Source organism: Canis aureus, chromosome 22 (assembly GCF_053574225.1).
Source record: "Canis aureus isolate CA01 chromosome 22, VMU_Caureus_v.1.0, whole genome shotgun sequence".
Classification (NCBI taxonomy): domain Eukaryota; kingdom Metazoa; phylum Chordata; class Mammalia; order Carnivora; family Canidae; genus Canis; species Canis aureus.
The window spans coordinates 13,506,408-13,527,334 of record NC_135632.1 but is presented as its reverse complement, the minus strand read 5'-3'; the positions used below and the strand labels follow the sequence as shown (position 1 = coordinate 13,527,334).

The following is a 20,927-nucleotide window of genomic DNA, read 5'->3' as shown; positions in this document are numbered from 1 at the left end:
ATGTTGCACATCCTTCTGTGTTAACATTTGTTATGTGGTGTCGTTGTTTGTGCGTGTGTGGGCTAGCATGTGTATATACATGGGGATGCATATGTGTGCATATGCAAGTATGTGTCCCCTGCTATAGCAGGAACTCCTAAGGATGAGAGTTGGGTCTTATTTGTCTTTGTCTCTCTGGCTTCTAGCATGATGTCTGCCATGCAGTTATGTGGTGCTTAGTCCACCATCAATCCATGCTTGAACTGAAAGGCTGGAAAGCCCTTCAGTCAGATCTTGAGACTCAATGGGAACAATATAAGCCCTGTACTCTCCACCTCAGGGATATAGACAGTCTTAGAAAAAGCCATTACAACCACCAGGAACAAGAGAGATTTCCAGAAGAAATACCAGCCCTCAGTAAAACTTTTCACCCCAGGATAGACCAGGGACTTTGGTTTTGATTTGACATTTTATTAAACATGGTCTACCCAATGATTTGTCCTCAAGATCAATGGCAAACTCTGATCCCCACTCTCATCTTTGTGCATGCAGTCTGTAAGCAAGTGATCTCTGACCAATCCTACTCTGGGAGAAGGAAACAGATGCATATGTTATGCTCTGTGTCAAGTCACAGAATATTAGGTTTAGAGCATGATCCTTAAAAACCAGTCATATCGTTCAGTCATTCATTTTACAAATGAGAAAACAGAAGTCACAGGTGTTAAATTAATTATCCAAGGCCTACACCATTAGTCATAGAAATGAGGAGCAAAGTCCAGTGTACTGGATGCTCAGGCTTCTTTCCACCATATCATCTGATCTCTCTCACATTCCAGATCTTTTTCTTGAGTTTTCTTACAAAGTCATGCACACACAGCACATCCAATTTGGCACCATTGTTTTTTTTTTTTTTATTGGAAATATAAATTTGGATTTGCATTGCTGCCTTTCCATTCAATGGTGATAAACACTCAAAATATCATCGAGGGGGAATGGAAATAAAATAAGCATCTGGAAAGAATGTGCTATAATGAAGATGTCATTGTTTGCTCATAAATGTTAGACAAAGAATCTGGCTTTTCAAAAATAAATGCATGAAAATATCCATGTCAATCCAAACCTGTACTTTAGAAAAAAAAATTAAAATGCACTAAAATTGCTAGATTTTCAAAGATTATAGAATTAAATATAAGATAAATGACTCATTACCTGTATTAATGGAAATATAATACAGCGCCAAATATTCTTTTTTTATAGATCACTAAATATTCATTTGTTCATTCATTCATTCATTCATTCATTCATCTATCCATCCACTCATCCAGGGTTTACTGAATAAATGATGCTCAACCCCACAATTGCTGCTATTGCATCTATTAATCAAAGAATATTTACTGGGGCCTCTGGGTGGCTCAGTCACTTAAGTGTCTGCCTTCAGCTTGGGTTATGAACCCCAGGGTCCTGGGATAGAGCCTCAAGTTGAGCTTCCTGCTGAGCAGGGAACCTGCTTCTCCCTCTCCCTCCTCCCCTCCCCCTGCTCATGTTTGTGCTGTCTCTGTCTCTCTCTTAAATAACTTAAATAAATAAATAAATAAAATCTTATTTTATTAGAAGAAGAAATAAAAGAATATTTACTAATGAGCAAAATTGTTTGAACTACAAAGTCAAAAGATCTAAGTTCAAAATTTGCCTCTGCCCCTTATAAGCTTTGGCAAACCCTCTAACACACAGTCTTCTCATTTTTGGTTTATTTCTATCAGCAAAAAAAGTAATGTTATTTTTCCACCTTAAAAATAACTTTTTTTGGCCTCACTTCTTCTAGTTAGTATCTCATTGCCCTGCTCCCTTTTATAGCAAAATTCCTTTGAAAGACATGTCTTTAAATGCAGTTTCCAATTTCTTTCCTTCCATCCTCTCTTGAACCCGGTTATAACTAGGCATTTACCCTGACACTCCACCAATAAGGCTCTTATCAATGTCATCAATGATGTTCATGCTCTTCATCTTACTTGACCATTCAGCAGAATTTGGCACAATTCATCATGCTCCTTTTTGAGACACTCTCTTCAGTTGATTTCCAGGGCACCATATTTTCTTGATTTTCCTTCTCCCTACTGGCTACTATCTCAATCTCCTTTGCTGGTTCCCAAAGTCTTACTTTTGGAGAGCCTCAAGGCTTGGTTTCTGGATCTCTTCCCATTACTCTCTTAGACATCTCATCTAGTTTCATGTTTTCAATATCATCTCTATGTTGATGACATCCAAAATTATACTTCTCACCTCAACCTCTCTCCTGAGCTCCAGAATTCTATGTCCAACAAGCTATTCATTAGTTCCATTTTATTGACTAATCCACATCTCAAATGTAACAAGTCAACACTCTGTTCCCAACTGTCCCTCAAACCTGCTGTCTTGCATTGCTCCTTGGCTAATAAATGATGCCTCCATTCTTTTAAAATTTAAATCATATTATGCTATGCCTTTACTTAAAAGCCTCTAGTGTTTCTTCACCTTGTTTAGACTCTCCATGACCTGTTTCTGTTACTGCTTTGGTACGGTCATATTCTCCCTTGGTCCACTTTACCTCAGCCACATTGGTCATTTTGCCTCAGGTGACCTCTGTATCTGTCATTCTCAATTTCTGGACAGCTCTGCTCCAAATGTCCATGTAACTTTCTCTTTTACTTCTTTCAAGTATCACTTTCTTATTGAGACCTTCCCTGACCACGCCTCTAAAATTGCAACACTACTTCCCCATACATATATTCCTAACTCCCTTCTCTGCTTTATTATTGGGCTTATAACTTGCCATAAACACACTATATAATTTAGCATATCCATTCTGATTACAAAAAAATATCCTCTACCAGAAGAAATTCTTTTTTATTTTTTAAAGATTTTATTTATTTATTCATGAGAGACACAGAGAGAGAGAGAGAGGCAGAGACACAGGTAGAGGGAGAAGCAGGCTCCAGGCAGGAAGCCTGACGTGGGACTCGATCCTGGGTGTCCAGGATCACCCCTTGGGCCAAAGGCGGCCCCAAACCGCTGAGCCACCCAGCGTTCCCAGAAATTCTTTTTTATTCACTTTTGTACCCCAGCACCTTGAACAGTAACTGGTACAAAATAGGCTCTCAAAAAATACTAGTTGTATGAATGAAGGTAATCAGTGATAATGAGGAGAATTACTTCTTAGGTAGGAAAGTAAGTAGAAAGTGAATGAAATAAGTACTTCATACATGTTAATGCATAATAGATGTTGATTATTTAAGTTAATATTATAGGTTCATGTGTATCAGTTGAAAACAATTTTTAGGTGGGAACTGCAGGCGGGGAAGGAGAAATTCTAATTAAAAGGGGTGATGTGGCAGTGCATGTTTTGCAAGTTAGCCTCAGGCAAGGTAAAGATAGCTATGGAAACACCTGGAGTTTAGCCCAGATTACCAGCTCCCAGGCCTGCTTAGCAAGTGAAGGCATGAAGGAGGAAGGGTTGGGAGGCAGGCTGGGATCTGTGTGAGTAGTGTATCATGGGGCCCGTAGGCAGTCTTCTGGATGGTTCAGAGTTAGACCTGTAGGCCCACAGACTGCTATGTGCTGATGTCCATCTGGAGTATCTCTAACAGTGTTCAGTTTCTTGGGCAAGAGTCAGAGTTTACATTATTTGTCTATTTCTAGGGCTATGTGTGGATACCCTAAGGGAAGCAAATCACTGCAAGTGCAGGGAAAGGGATTGCCATACATGTTTGTATACTTTTTATTAGAATGATTTGAGGCAGCCTGGGTGGCTCAGTCATTTAGGCACCTGCCTTTAGCTCGGGTTATGATCCCAGGGCCATAGGATCGAGCCCCGCATTGGGCTCCCTGCTTGGTGGGGAGTCTGCTTCTCCCTCTCCCTCTGCCCCTAGCAACACCCCCTCCCCCCACCCTTATGTTCTCACATGCTCTGCTTTCTGTCTCTCAAATAGATAAAAAACCTTAAATATATATGTCTTGTGGTGGGTAACAGCACCAGAGTGTCTCTATTATGCTGCCTAACACATAGTGATGTTACAGGTTTTTTCACAGATTGGAGTGAAAATCAATTCACAAAACATATTTTAAAGTGAAAATGCAATTTTTAAAAGGCACTCTAATTATTGAAGCTATAAAGGATATATAATTCTCAAAAGTCTTTGCTACCAGATGTAGCTATTTGATTAGCTGATATAGGCACAGTCCACGAATAAAATGCCTTAATAATCCATATCACCTTTGCATTTTATAATACAAAGTTGATTTTCATAGATTGTTTCTAGACTTCACTAACTGACTTCCTCTGTTCCCCTTCAACAGTTCTGGGGACAGAGCCCCAGAGCCAGTGTAACTTCTACTTTTCTCACTAACAGTGAACACAGTATAGGGAGGTACAGAGGAAGATATTGTTCTATATAACCACATATTATCATATAATATTTTCCAAATCTTTTCCAGTTTCAGAAAGGAAATAATGGTAACCTCTATAACACCTGCCTCGGCCTTTCTTTGCAATTTGTCATTGGTTTCCCATATGGAGTTTGAACTTTGCTTGCTATACTGGCACAGATGTGGCCATGAACCTCTTGTCTGGTTCTTAATTAAAGGGCTGGGTCTCATTTCTTTCAAAGTGGTAACCGCAAACTCTGTACACTAGGGTGGAAAATATGGGTGTGTAGGTATGCATGTATGTTTAAATATGTATAAGGCTAAATATACATACGTTATGAGAGAAAAATCAGTAGAAAATGGCAAATCCTGAGAGAAAAGAAATGGAGAAAGGTATGAGAAAGGAAGGGAAGGCATTCATTAAGCTCTTACTATGAATCAGGCACCCAGGAAAGAAGGTAAAAGGGGGAAACAAAGATGGAGGGGTGTGATCATCTGGATGTTAAAGAATGAACTTGCAAAAAGTCTCCTTCTTTAAAAGAAAACACTATGAAAACAGATGCTGGCAGTCATCAAGGAATGCTTGTCAAGTCATTCAGAGGAGAACAAAAGGCTGTAGGGCAGATTTTGGCTTTGCCTCCTCTAGGTGCTAGGTTGCTGTCTCACCATGAGATGAGTTCTTTGAAGTTCTGCTGAGCAGTCTAGGTAGCATGACTTAAAAGTGCAAGTCCCCAACCAGAGTTCAGTTCTCCAGAATACAAATGCTCAGGGAACCAGACAAGGTCAGAAAAAACCATCCCAAGACATTTCCCTTTAAGCCCCAGGGAATGCGGTAGTCTCCATAATGAAAAGGATCCTACGTTGGAGGTTTCTATGTATTGGTGTCCTTTTTTCTTCCATTTTTCAAAACTGTGGGTCCTTAAAATATCTATAATAGCATCTTTGTGATTCCTCTGATGGTCAGAGGGGGAAGGGTGACCTTGCAGAATCCTTGGGTAGATGGGGGGTAGGGTCAGGTCCTGCTGAGCTTTGGACATGACAAAGAGAGAGGAAAATAATAACCATTTTAGAGAGCTTTATGGTAAATCTTCAAAAACTGTTTGGGAATTCTTTGCCAATTATAGGTTTTGCTCAGATGTCATTGTCTTTCTCTACTCCTACTGTCCCAATATCACATTAAATATTTTTAGCATTGTTGGGCTTATTATACAAGATTCTCTGCCTCCATTTGCATTTTGGGTAGATTGCAATCATTTGGTCCAGTTCTTCATTATTCTCTATATCCATACTCCTTACCATATAACCTTGCAGTGCTCTCCCACTGTGGGCTAGTGACCTGCTCAGTCTCTTGACCTTGGGCTCAGGCATGTGATTTCTTTGGCCGACAGGATGTGATAATGTGATGCAAGCATAGGCTTGAATTGAACTTGCACATTAGGGCTTGCTCTTCTGCTAGGAGAAGAATGACAGACAGATGGCAATGGCACATGCCCCAGCCAAGCCCACTCTAGGCTTAAATTGTGCAGACGTGTGAGAAATGCTTATTTTCAGATGCCACTGAGGTTAGGTTGTATGGTTGTGTTACATAGCAAAAGGTAACTGATACAAATGCCATTTGATTCATGCTCCTCTTGTCTACCAGAGTGCTATTACTAAAATGCAACTCCGATTATCCTAAAATTATTTTGCTTCAGACACTTCAGTGACTTCTTATCATGGGCTGAATGGGGCATCCCCCAAATTCATATGTTGAAGTCCTAAGCCCCGATACCTCAGAAAGTGACTTTATTTAGAAATAGGGTCATTTAAAATATAATTAGTTGAGTTAAAATGAGGTTGTACTAGAGTAGAGTAGGCCTTTCATCTAGAATAACTGACGTCCTTATAAAATAGGGACATTTGGAGACAGACTCACTCATAGGGAGAACGCCGTATGAACATGGAGGGTAGAGATTAAGATGATGTGTCTACAAGTTAAAGAATAGCAAAGATTGCCAGCAAACCACCGGAAGCTATCAAAGAGGATTAGAACAGATTCTCCTTCACAGCCCTTCAGAAGGAACTAATCCTGCTGACACCTTGATCTTAGACTTCTACATTTCTCATGCAATGTGGCTTTCTGTTGGTTAAGCCACTCCCCATTACCTGTAGGACAAAATCTAAACACTCCTTCGCAAGGTATGGAAGTCTTTTCCTAAGCTGGTCTCTGGTTCTATCTATGGTTTCAACTCTTACCCCATTCCCTAGCCACACAGAACTAGTTACAGTGCTTTGATCAACTGCTTAAGATATTTTTTGCCCATCTTCAGCTTTGGCTTCAAATGCTCTTCATGCTACCTGCCCACCCTCCACTAAATCCCAAATGATTACCTAACTGACTTCTATTTGTATTTCAAGCTTCAGATCAGACATCATTTCTAGAAATTTTCTTGCCACCTTCCCAATCCTAACTACAGAGGATGCCCTATTGAACGCTCCCCAAACATCCTATATAGATATTTCTATCACACTCTGTATCACACTGTGGATAATTAATTGTTCATTCCATATCCTTATCCTCATCAGCAGACTTGATAACGAACCTCTTAAAGACAAGGTCGTACCTTATGTCCTTTTATCCCTAGTATCTAGCATACGACTTGGCGCAGAGGGACTGTGCAGCACATGTTTGTGTAAGGAATCTACGAAGGTTCACGTACAAATATCCAAACACATGTGTTTTTGGCATATGGGAGATACATTTTGCTAGTGTGACAACTGGCAGCTGAGTTTACTTAGAAGCGAAAGCACCCAATTAAAGACCAAACATCGCTTCCTTATTCTTCTTCATTTCCTTCTCTCTATATAACTACCCAATCTCACATGCTTTATAATGCTTTTAGATGTAAGTGACTGAATTATTACCAACTGTGGGGCTTTCATCTTCAAGACTGTCAGTCTATGTTCCACATTTCTCAGGAGGAAGAGACGATTATAACTATATTTTTGCTTACCAAGAGAATTGTTAATGGTTATCCTGGAGGAAAAAAAAATCTATAAATATCCAACCTATAATGATGCCTTAAGCTTACTTTCTTCCTTCACTAATGAAATTCTTTCCGAGTGCATTGCAGAATTGCAACATAACCATTACACCGTAAAAAGAGACAAAGCCTGTAGTGAATTTTTTCTTTTACCTGTTTAGTCCTCATTTTGGAATCCAACGACAGATTGTTGTAGGTATAATGTGCCTGTGTGACTCCACAGAAGAGAACAGCAACTATGCCTGAAATTCAAAAACACACCAGTCAAAACCAATTTTCTTCCCCATCTAAGCCAAAGGATAGGGCCACATCAGCTAGAAGAAGGTGGACATGGTGTTAATAGAGTTAAAGCTGCTAATAATTACCATAATTACCAGTCTCCTTAATTAAAGGGATCCTGTAGTGGTGTATACCTTGCTCCTTGTTTTAAACACAGGTCTTACAGGATTAACCTAAAGAAAAGTTTTAAGAAGCACATTTTTTTCCTGAGGATAAATGATTCCCTGGTCACAAGTTAGGAAAGTTATACTTGGGAAAAAATAAAAATTAAAAAAAAAAAAAAAGGAAAGTTATACTTGGGGAAACAGAACAAAAGACCACATAGTCAACTAGGGGCTTTTCATAGCCAGTGCCAACAGCTTCTTTGCATTTTATCTCAAACATTGGCATATGGGAGTCCAACCATTGGCTTTCTGTATAGGGTCAACACTATCAGGATTTGCTTTTGTCAAACATTTTTCACTGGGTACCCTGAAGCACCTGAAGAGGTTCCTGCCATACATAATTTTAGAGTCACAAATCTAAGAAATCTGTAAGGGTTTTGTTGCCCCTGCCAATACCTCTACTTGCTGAGCATGAGAGAAAGGTCTCTGTTTGCCCCCGTGCCTCCTTGACAAAGCTGGGTGTTCTGTTTTCTGCTGAAGAATCTAATGAGCACATCCAAACCACACGCTCCTTGCAGGTAAGCTGGTTTGTGCTTGTGTGCTTCCCACCCGCAGTGGGGCCTCAGCTGCTTCTAGGCTGGCTTTAGGATTGCTTTCTTAAGCCCTCAGTATACCGAGCTTCCGATGCAACAGGAAGCCATACATACACTAGATGTTCCCTGGGGGCAGAGGAGTGGCAACCATGGGACAAATTTTATTTGTCTCTGGGCTGCTCTTTTCTGTTATCACCCCTGAGCTGGGGTAGGGAAGTGGTGGGTGTGCCATTCTACTTTGGATTAAAGATTCTATTAATTATGGGAAATTGAGATAGAGGAGGGCTTTGGGAAAAACACAAGATGTAAGTATTCCTCAAGTCAGACCAAGGGGATCAAATTGAATTTTAAGCAGCAGAATCTTTCCAACTAAAAACACTCATAAATTAAATGCTGATGATTCTTAAGAGTATAGAGATATGTGAACTGAATACTGACATTGCAAATGAATCCACAATAAAGAATTTTAAAGAACCAAGCTTTTTTTCTTTTTTCTTTTTTGTATTTAGACTGTATGCTTCCATTTATATGTTGGTTATTACTTGGATTGGCTTTGGATAAAATATTGCTAGGATATATTTACCTAATACAAGTGCATAGACATTTACATTACTTATTTCCTTTTAATATGCTTCAAAATTTTGGGCAAAAGAATAACGACTAGGAAATTCTGCCAAGAAATACATATGCAGTAAGCATTCGATAGATTTTGGGATAACTTTTCAGTTTCTTAGCTTCTCTTCAGAAATTCTAAGAAAAGGATGCTTATAAAATATTATAAGGTACTCTTCACAAAAATTCTATTAAAAAACAACCAAGACCTGGGGAAACTTTTAGGGTACTGAAGAACTTTAAGTACTTTGAAGCACCAAAAAGATTGCCATGCATGTTGTTTTGTTGTCAAATATTTTTCTTTCCTTATTTATAAATGTAATTTATCTATCTATGCTGATTCTTTAGTCTGTTGGAGATTTTTTCAGGTGAGGTTTAGCTGACCCTCCCACTGATGTGGAAACTTTTTGATTATATATTGATTTTCAGAGAAGTGGTGAATAAAAAGGGTGGGAGAGCATGTGGGTAGTGCATAAATGTTCTGAGAACAAGAAGTGGTAACAAAGAAGTGTTCTAAAGAATATGAAGGGGATTTAAGACTGGTTGAATGCCTACGGTGGGCCAAGAATGGACTGTTGGTTGTTTTAACGTCATTTTATTTATTGCATTGATTTATTATCTCACAATAGGCTTAGCACTATTAATCAGCTCTTCCTACTGTCCTCCCCTTCTCAGTAATAGCATCTCCATTCTTCTTGCTGCTCAGGCCAAAATTCTGGATCACCATCTACTTTTCCTCTCTCTATACTTCAGTGATTTTGTTGGCTTGTCCTTTGGAACTTACCTGAACCCAGCCACTTCTCAACATTGCCTCCCCTGACAACCTTTTCCAAGCCGCCATCATTTTTTTTTTCACCTAGATTACAGATTCCAGATTGGTCCCCCTGTGTCCTCTGTTAACCTCCTCCTGCAGTCTAGCTTCCATCTAGTCATTAAGACAATTGAGATCATGTCAGTCCTCTTCTTTAAATTTTGTAATAGATCTCCATAACTAAAAGGCCTATATGATCTAGTCCTGCCCCCTTCTCCTCTTCCCACAGGTCTCTAAGCTCATCTCCTACTATACTATACCTACCTCTTGCTGTACACTATATCCTTACTAAGTAAATACTTTCCACTGCAGGACCCTTGAGTTTCTGGTTCCCACTGTTTGGAAAGCTCTTCTTCAGACTTCTTCCTTTCTTTTTTTTAAGATTGTGTTTATTATTTGAGAGAGAGCATGAGAGAGAGAGAGAGAGAGAGAGCACAAGCAGGGGAGAGGCAGAGGGAGAGGGAGAAGCAGGCTCCTTGCTGAGCAGGGCGCTGGATGTGGGGCTCAATTCCAGGACCCTGAGATCATGACCTGAGCCCAAGGCAGACACTTAACGCACTGAGCCACCAAGATGCCCTGGAAAGTTCTTTAGATAACCACATGGCTCTCTTTTTCCCTTAAGATGCTATATATCAGACAGGTCTTCTGTATGCATTGATCCCTCCCATCATTCTTTACTTGTTAATCTTGCTTTGTTTTTTTAAATATTATTTACTTCAATCTAACATTTTATAAGTTCATGTGTTTATTTTCTGCCTTCCAGCACTGCAAAGGAAAGCTCATTGAGGGCAGGGAGGATTCATTGGTCCCTAAGCCTTTGAGCAAAGCCAGGCACATGATAGGCATTCAGGGAGTATTTGTTGAATAAATTAATGAATATTCCTATTCCCATTTAACAAGTAAGAAACAAAAATAATTTACTTAAGGTCACCTTGAAAGTGGCAGAGCTGAGATTCAAAATTCACAAACTCCCTGTGTTTTCCTGCCTGTAACAGACCATCTGTGAATTTTTTTAAGGTAATCTTAAACCATTTAAAAAATATCATTTCTGATGTCCCAGGGAAAACGAGATATGATGATGAAGATTACATATCTGAAGGGGCTGGGCATCTTGTTTCAGGATATATTCCCTAGTAGCTCCATTGGTTTTTGTTTCCTTGCCTCCATTAGAACACTAACAGGCAATGTTTTTGCTAATACTTTCTTTTTTTTTTTAGTTCTGTGTACAGATACATCACACAAACAAACAATGAAAAGTATGCCTATATGACCAGAGGCTTGATGTTATAATTAAAATAAAACAACTGAGTTGATCTCACCTTTAGTATTAGCCTACATAATCGTAATTCTCTACCTTAGTTATTAATTAACTTACACAAATTACTGTAATTAGTATGACTTTTACAAGCCAAAACATATCTTAAATGTCTCATCTAAATGCACCTATTATCTATAAATTCTCTGCCATCTAAGCATATTCAGAGTTGGAAGTTTTCTCTCTTACAAAATTGCATTTTAGCTGTCATTGTATTTTTGCATACCTATGCCTGCTGGCACTAGTTGTACTACTGTTACTTGAGGCCCTAGACAACCCTCTTACAGGCTCTGGATGTCGTTCTCCAGTGTAAAAGGGGAAGGAGGGGCACCAAGTTCTCTTTCTAGGAGTCAGCAAGCCAGTGTCTCTGCTCCAAACCTATCTTCTTGGGCTTGTCCTGTGATCTTGGGGCCGGGGCTCTGCAGACCACATCTCCCTTTGCCAGAACCTGTTGAGCTCTGCCCATAGGAGCCCCAAAGGGAGGCTAGGATGCAGGAGTAGAGAAAAGGCCTTGCTGCCTTTTTGCTTTCCTGCTGCTTCTATCAGCGCATCTCAGCAACGGTTTTCACCATAGCTTTCACAGCTGGTTCCAGCCTCATGGGCCACCCTCAGAGAAAGCAGCAAGAGCCAGCTGGTGACCTCAGAGGTCTGCGTCCCAGCTCCAGCAGTTCCCTCTTAGGAAATTCTAGATTCTCTTCCGTTTGCTCCTCCTGTCCCAGTGTTTACATTTGCTTCCTACAGTCACTACCTGTATGGCCTCGGTGTCCCCTTTTAAAATTTTCAGCTCTCTGCCACCTGTATACCCAATCTCTTGCACTAAACTATGGGCACAGCCAGCTAGTTTCTTTTTTCCTGACTGATTCCTGACCAGGACTCACTAGTGGGTCCCTTTTCATTCTAAACGTTGATGGTTCTCTGAAACCACTGAAGGTTTGTCATCCAGAGATAAGATCCACCCTGTAGTCTGTTACAATTGGACAATGGCAGATGCCAAAGGTAGCTGAGATGCTGTGCCAAGTCCCAGAGGACTGGACTCAAGTCTCCTTTCAATCCCACTTATGGTTAGAATTGACATTTTGAAAAGGTGTGAGTTTGAGCCACTAGATTAGATAGAACAAGAGGCTTGGGGGCAGTGACTAAGTTAGGCCAAAAACTATTAAAAAGACATGGGTTACACCTGGATATGTGCCTTCTAATTCCCAATCACTCGACCTTTCCAAAATATGAGAACTATCCTACAGTGGAGTGTGAGAAGCTCCCTATCACCTGAAATGTTTGGGTTGAATGACTGTCTGCCAGAGCTGCTGTGGGAAAAATTTCTCTTCATAAAGTAAGGGTGTGGATATCCTCCAGTTCCCTGGGTCTGTCATTTTCCTATATACTTTTTTATTAATTCACTAGGATTAACAGCCCAATTTAGTCTTTTTTTTTTTTTTTTTTTTAAGTTTAGGACAAGGAACTAATACTGGTTCCAAATGAAACTCATTTGGAGTAGAGGTAGCCCAAGCTTCTCAAAAGGTAAAGACAAGATCAATTTAGAGACTTCCTAATATCCTTTTAATTTGACACAGATGACTCTTCTAAAATAAAATTTTAAAACACATCATTACCATACCTTCTAATCATAAAAACTTAATTTTTTCAAGGGAGCTATGAGGTTTAGAGATAAACTCAGGAAGTCTCCTCTGTGTAGGAAAAAAAAAATGTTTCTAAGTCTTTAGACCACAAACTTTCAGGTCAAAGGACACTGAAAACGGTGAATTTTGATGGCTGTGTTCAAGTGACAGAAGCAGCTCACCTCCAAAGAACCCACTTCCTTTCTTTTCTCTTTCTGCTGTATTTCAGCTGTTTTGCTCATCCTTGTCCCTTCCAGGCTGTGCTTTATTTACAGCATATACTACTGTCCTTCCCATACATCAGAAGCTTCTTGACCCCACCTGAAAACTTAGCGATGGCCCAGGAATCTGGATTAGGCAAGAGAGATTTCAAAATCTACCCAGTGCTTCTGGAATGTTAATGTACATCTGAATTACCTGGGAATCTTGTTAAAATGCAGATTCTGCTTCAGAGGCTTGCAGTGGAGCCTATGATTCTGCATTTTGTAGGACCAAGAAAGTCCCTGCCACTGGTTGTAGCATCACACTTTGAGAAGCAAATCTCTGAGCAACATTTGGTATTAAGTATCAATTCACCTTTGCTATGGCTTGGCTTCGACCTTGTATGGTCCAAAATGTCTTTTCCTAACTACAAAAAAAATGTTTTAAAATTGTATTTCTGGGCAGCCCCAGTGGCTCAGTGGTTTAGTGCTGTCTTTGGCCCAGGGCGTGATCCTGAAGACCCAGGATCGAGTCCCACGTTGGGCTCCCTGCATGGAGCCTGCTTCTCCCTCTGCCTCTCTCTCTCTCTATCTCTCAATAAATAAATAAAAAATCTTTTTTTTACGTTTATTTATTTATTTATTTATTTTATGATAGTCACACACACACAGAGAGAGAGAGAGAGGCAGAGACAAAGGCAGAGGGAGAAGCAGGCTCCATGCACCGGGAGCCCGACGTGGGATTCGATCCCGGATCTCCAGGATCGCGCCCTGGGCCAAAGGCAGGCACCAAACCGCTGCGCCACCCAGGGATCCCTAAAAAATCTTTTAAAAAAATAAAAAAATAAAGTTATATTTCTGTGTTTTAGTCTCTATTTTTCTTTCTGTACTTTTCAGAATTGACATGATTCTATGAAGTTAATTTCAATTTCATGGAACAATTATCTATCAAGGACATTTAAGGAGTTTAATTTTTTTATTTTAGAATTATTTATTTTTAATCCCAGCAATACTAGAATGTGAAAGAAATTAGTTGCATGGAATAAAATTGATAATATATTTTGCTGTCAACAGTTTAATAATTTTCCTCCTAAAGAGGAAAATAAATCACATTCTTTGATCATAATTTTATAAAATTGGAAATTAACAAGAGAAGTATATCTACAAAAATGTATCCATTAGGGATTTTCAATTGTATGCTTCTAGATGAAGTTGGAGTTGAAGATTAGATCAAATTTGAAATTTTAGCTTATGTAGAAATAAATAATAGTAAATGTAGATTACATTTCTTATCAAAATCAATGAGATGAAACCAGATTATTCAGAGGGAAGTTTATAGTCTTGCATGCATTCAATTAGAAAAATAAAATAAAAGAATTGGACTATTTACCTCAAGAAGCTAGGCAAAAGACAATAATGGACTCAAATAAAGTAGGATTAAAAACCTAATAAAAGAAAAGTGAAAACAAAATTGTCAAAGAGAACATATAAAAACTATATTTGAGGGGCACCTGGGTGGCTCAGTCAGTTAAGTGTCTGCCTTCAGCTCAGGTCATGATCCAGGGTCCTGTGATGGAGCCCCATGTCAAGCTCCCAGCTCAGTGGGGAGTCTGTTTCTCCTTCTCCTTACGCCTCTACCCCAGCTTGTGCTCTCTCTCGCTCACCCTCTATCAAATAAATAAAATCTTTAAAAAAACAAACAAACTAGATTTGGTTAGTAAAATTGAGAGTTGTAAAGTAACCGTGTGGGTTATGTCTCTCAGGACCTGGAGTCTGTTATGTCTCCATCCTTCCCATTTTCTGGTCGTGGCTGCAGGTAGAAAAGGGGTGACATTGGCCAATGGCTTCGCTCATTTAAGAGTCAATTTCCTCATTTGGATAGCACCCAATCTGTCTTACAGGTCTGTTCCGTGTATAAAGCAGTATCATGGATAGTAACATGCTTCATAAACTAAACATTGATAAGTACATACATATAAGATTTTACTATTACTAGAAGTAGATGAAAGAAAGAAGACATGAAAAGAAGAAACAACTTAGAGAAGCTCATTCCACGGATAGACACAACAACACTTCCTGTTTAATTAATTTTAAATACTTCCTGTTTAATAAATTGCTGGGGGAAGAGGTACAAAGCATCCAGTCCATGTCTTGCATATTCTATACCTTTAATCATCATTTTTTTTTTTTTTGCCATTTCTTCCACAGTAACTCCTGCATCAAGGAAAAACAAATGAAAATGTGCTCCTTACTTCTAGTAATCCAAACTTAGACAATTCTCAGTAATACTACAGTTAAGGTACCAGGTTTTTGCAAGTTACCTTGGGTATCTACTATCATCTACTCAGATTCTATTCATGTGTGGAGGTCATCGTGAGCAAAGCACAGGTTATGGCTATGGGGACACAAGGAGGAATGAATCTGGTCTTAGGCCTCAAGCAGCCTTATATCTCCTGACAGAGACAACATGTACGCAAAGACATAGCAGTTATAATGCAGTAGGTGATAAGAAAACAGAAATCCTGAGACAGTGTGATTTCTTTTGGGCTATAGAAGGTGGGAGAGAGCTGGAGAAAATTTTCCAAAAAAAGTGCAGAGGCATTTGGGCCTTGAAAGATGAGAAAGTTTGAGGATGCAGGGTCAGGAGTAGGGAATTCAATGTGAGTGAAGGGAGAGAAGTAGGAGGCTGTGGGGCATGTGTGAGAAACATGCAGTCTCCCTGCACACTTTGGATTTAATCAATTATAGGTTAGGGCATAAATACAAATTGAATTAATCACATTTTTCTATGTAAAAAACTTAATAAAGGAAACAACTATTACACTGTATTCTTAAAATGGTCAAACCAACTACTGTAAGTACAGAATCTTACATGTTTTATTCATCCTTTTATTTATAAAAATTAGAAATATGAAGCATCTGGTATGTCTATCCTGTGCAGGCAGACATTATTACAACTTCCTTCCCAACAGAAGTAAAAACTGATCACCCTGTTTCCATCTCTACTGCAAAAACAAGCAGTCACTAAATGCAACGGCTGCATTGCATGTCTAAGATCTTGGATTCAAGTTCTATTTACAGGGTCCTGTGACAATGACGGATGGAATCAAGAACATACATCTGGGTCCACGGACAGTAGAACATGCTCGAAAATAGCCGAGACCTAAAATAAAAAGGAGGTCTGAAAGAAATCAAGAAGTGGCCTAGAGAAAATAATAATAATACTTCCTGCCTCGTGTGTATACTCAAGATTGCCTTTCAAAGCTGTCTGCACAGTGGAACTTTAGTGGTGTACAAGATCGCTGAAGGGCTGGTGGCAGGGACTCATTTATGCAATTTGAAGTAAGAACTAGAACCGATACTTTATGACACTAGCTAAAAGAGCTGTTTGAGAAACCACAAAGAGGTACACAGCTAAATTCAAATTAATTGGCAAGCAAAGAAATTTAGGAAACAGCATGAGGAGCTCCATAATTCTTTGGGAAAAATAATGATTCTGCTGGCAAGTACATTCTTGCCACAGAGATCAATTTTCATAGGACAATTAACACCTTATGGTTAACAGAGTGCCATGTACACTGTTATCCTTGATTCCCGTTTCTGGACCCTTTCAGAAAGCATTAGTACTACTAAATATTGTATATGTATATTAAGCTTGCATGATCAAGGTTCAGTGTGTAGCTGTAAATTATATAAGGAAAAATGTACGACATTGGACATCAAGGGGCCCGGGACCTATCTGATCACAGTTCATCCACTGAGTTGCATAACTGGGGCAATTTAAACGCATCACCTGGTCCATTGTTTTCTTTTCAATGAATTAAAGAAGATGGTCTGCATTAGTATTCATCAAATTGGAATATAAAAGAAAACCCACTGAAAGATGGAAGAAAATATAAAAATGTCAGTTTTTAATTAGAAAGAATTTTTGTGTATTCTAAAGTATGTAAGTAACTCTGTGGGCAAAAAATTACCTTTTTGTGCAGATAGGTTCATGATAAAGCTTTTTTTTTTTTTTTTTTTTTGTCAATAGGGTCAAGGAACTCCGGCAAACGCTGCTCTAAATGATCTCTAAGCACTTTTCAGTCTTAAATGTCTGTGATCTGAGTGGCTCAGTTTTTACATTGGCTTCAAGGTCTGCATATATGGAACTGAAGAATTACCCGGGGTCCCACAGCCTCACATTGACTTCCTGTCAGCTCAATTACCGATTACCAGGTCCCTTGACCTAGAGCATCTCCAGCCCTGGGTGAACACCCTCCCTCTTTGCACTCCCATAACAGTGCCCACAGACGTTGGGTGCGGAAATGCAGGTTGGTCAAAAGAATGAATCTCCATTTTAAAAAATTTTGAAAAAGAGAATGCAAGAGAAATTAGTTTTTGATCCTCACATACAAATAGATGTTTATCTGGATTTATTAGTGGCCGGGTCCATTTTCTTCTAATATTTAAATTTTCTTATTCAAGAATATTGTCACCTACAGTCTTGGTTACTGATAACATTATTCAGTAGTTCTTTTTTCATTAAAAGTTGATGAAGCCTTCAGATACAGAGGCTGAAAAATAAACGTCTGTCACAAGGAGCATGATTTTCTTTGACATTAAATGGAGACTTGAGGGGTTTCTAAGACTGAAGAATATTGCATTTTTGGACAGGATATATTGATTATATTATCAGAACACAGAAAGAGAGCGAGAGAGAAAGAAAAAATGTGTCTTGCTCTCAGATTGTACTCTGAGGGGTTTTAAAGTTGATGGGTTATTTTTCCATGCCACGCTTTTATTTATCTTTGATCTAGTAAAAAGAGACATTTCTGACAGGTTTCCTACCACCACTGCTGAATGTGAACCTGGAACTGAGAAGTTAAGGATTTTAAAGAAATGGAAAACTCCTTCAGGGAATATGAAAGATTCCAAGTTTCCAAAGAGTACAATTACTGTCTAGTTCACCATATTTGGCAACACCACAGTTGGCAGATTAATCATGAATCTGTGGAATATAACATCAATACAGAAGGCAGCACGAATCTATGTTCTTGTTTCTGGTTTCTCCAATGCAGTGTAGGCATGCATTTAAGAGTTACTTCCTGTCTATGTTGCAAGGTTTATAAATTTCCATTTAAAACAAAAATCTCCTTCAAAATTTAGCAGAGGGTCTTTATGCAAATTAAGTTGGGATCTGCAGAAGAAGAAAAACACGTTTTCACTTATATCCTTGACATTCCATCTCAAGCCTTGGTGTTCATCAGCTTACTCTCTTTTCAGTTTTCATTTCCTTGGAGTCAGCTAACACACTTTCACCAAAGTCACCTAACCCTCTAACGAACAACCTGACCCAAGATGTCCGTGTCCAATTTCCCATCATACTCTTCCATGTAGTTTCTACATTTTCATAGAATCCAGAAGACTTTTGGATGAAATAATTTCTGTGTCCCTTTTTCTATTGCATATATTTATTCATTTATATTCCCCATTTTGGTGGAATGAACCATTGATCAAGTTGATACTGGGGTCTAGGAATTATCCCTGACTCTTACCTTATCCTTCACCTGTATGTTATATATTTGTGCCATCTATCTTCTAACAATTTTCTATCTGTAAAGAAAATGGGTTTTTGAGAACGAACTTTCTTTTTCTTTGGCTCCTATGCCTCCTGGCACCATGAGGAAGGCATTAAACAATGACTGAAAATATTTACAGTGAAAAAAGCCGGGGTAAATTTGTCCACTACTTAAGTTACATGTGCAAGGTTGTTTGAATATTGAAATGATGAGCTATTCAGTTCAAGAAAGTGCAGGTGTGAGTTAATGAGTTATTATGCGAGGAGATGTACGTTACACCTGTGTTTATTGAGACGGCAACGTTGCATGTTTGCCCTTGGTTCAGTGTGTTGGTTAACTAATCCCCTTGAGAATTTTGGGTGCCTATTACTATAGTTTGAATGCCTAATATTCTGAGCCTCCAGATTTTATTTTTGGCTTGGAAAACACTCAACGCACCTCATTTGTTGATGAATTGTTGGCTAATTAAGTTGGATTCACATGGTTCTGTCAATAGGATAGCATGAGCAGTTTTAAGAGATGTCAGCTAATGACATGTCCTTAGAAGCTGAAACTGGCTAGATTTGTTTTAAAAAGCAACTCAAACCAAGTCCCCTCCCAGTGATTTGTTTTATTTACGAAGATCTGGAAATATATTTTCCATCAAGTCATGCAATGCATCACTGGCAAGCCAAATGGAACACATTCACCTCTAAGCTAAAGCCTTCTTGAGAGTTTCAGACAAAATTTTTCCAAGCTGAGAGACGATGGAGATAAGAAGTAATAAGCCAAACTTACTCATATGGAGCAGTCTCAACACATCCAGTAATAGTCATTTCATTTGGAAATCTTTCTTCCTTGTCTATTGTAAATAAGAAAGACTTTCCCAAGTTTCCTTTTCTGACTACGTACTCTACAAAAGCCTATCAAGAATTGACCTGATAAGCAGAACCTGAACTTCCAAGTGTCAACTTTTCCTTCTCATGATAATGTAATTAGGCCCTTGTCATTTGAGACCAATAGGAGAACATGCCTGAGTGATGGGATTGAGATGAATTAAGTGTTTATGTCATACCTGATATCTGTGTGTTGCATGCTTTTTTCAGACATCTTGGTCAGTTCCCTAGGAAATGGGCCACAACATCATACATTCTCACCCTACTACATTTAAAAAACTTTTCAGAGCTTCTTACTGTCTAGAATCAGACCAGAAAGTCCAAAAGCATTACTTAATAATCAGACTTTTTTTCTTTCAGGTTTTTATGTGTTTATTTTCTTAGATAGGGTTCATTCTAAGATGAGTAAATAGCGAGGTATTCTATTTAACTTCTTGCATGAGAAACTGAGGGCCTCCCTCTCCTGCCTTTGCCTTGAATGGACATAAAATATGCCCCAGGAATCTAAAAATGGAAGCTGCCTTTATTACAGCAGTACCTGGAAGCAGAGAAATCATTAGACACGGTGTCAATGTTGCCATTAGAAATCTTACTCTTCGGGTGTTTAATGACAGTCCCTGAAAGTTTGCTTCTGGCAAAAACCTGACCCCCAAAGTCTCAGTGGGGAAACAGATTATAAAAATGAGTCTTCAAACAGCCTATGCAGCTGTGCTTTTTGGTTATCTTTATAAACTGAAAAGCGGCTTCGATGACAGGATTCAATTCCATTACAGATTATGCTATAAATAATACTGCTGAACTATTTTCAATATTCAATTTAAAATAAAAGCTCAGTAACCTAATGACTTCTAGAAAATAGAAGTCTGCACAAGAAAAATTCTATCTGATTAGAAATTAGGTATGCATGTGTACCAGGTGCCTCGTAGAGAGAATACCTTGGGGTCATGTATTTACTCAGAAGCCACATTTTGTACATGTACAATATCCTTCTATTACAAAGTAATAAAATCCTCTTACTTTGTAGTAAAGAAAATTGAGATACCAATTGATAGGATGACTTATTCCCATCCCTCAGCAAGCAAGCCGAAGAGCCAGAACCCAGAGACATACCCCTAAAGTGGCTGATTTTGTAAGTAGGGCAGACCCATCCTTATACATTCTCTTTCTCTGCTCTCCTGGCATGTAAGAACTCCCTAAAGTCCATTTCTATCTCTACACCCTTATCGTCTAGAAAGACTCCTCACTTGCATTTGACATTTTGCCCAGTTCTCCCACATAAAAGTTTTCTCAAACCGCACTTGTATGTTTCCAACACCAGAGAATCAAACTTCTGGGTAATTGAAATGCCAGCCTTCATTTGCATGTCTAAAAGCCACTTGTTTCCATAAAACTAAGTTCTTCTATGTGACTATTGAACACTTGCAGGTGCAATTTCCAAGTGACTGGGACGAGGCGGTTGCAAATGTGGCCCTTGAAGTGAAAGATAATCAAAATAAATCAAATGATCATCATCAAATTAGTAAAACTGAACGTGAAAGCAGAAGATGTGGTAATGAGC

General features: G+C 38.9%; 1 protein-coding gene across 10 annotated transcripts in view; it reads right to left on the bottom strand.

Annotated features, from left to right (window-relative positions):
• Positions 1-20,927, bottom strand: part of SLC9A9 (solute carrier family 9 member A9) — a 654,903-nt gene that overhangs the window by 266,936 nt on the left and 367,040 nt on the right. For all 10 annotated transcript variants that reach the window (XM_077864842.1, XM_077864844.1, XM_077864845.1 and 7 more), the window contains one exon: positions 7,557-7,645. In XM_077864842.1, the coding sequence (XP_077720968.1) occupies positions 7,557-7,645 (89 nt within the window). The remainder of the gene's footprint in view (positions 1-7,556; positions 7,646-20,927) is intronic.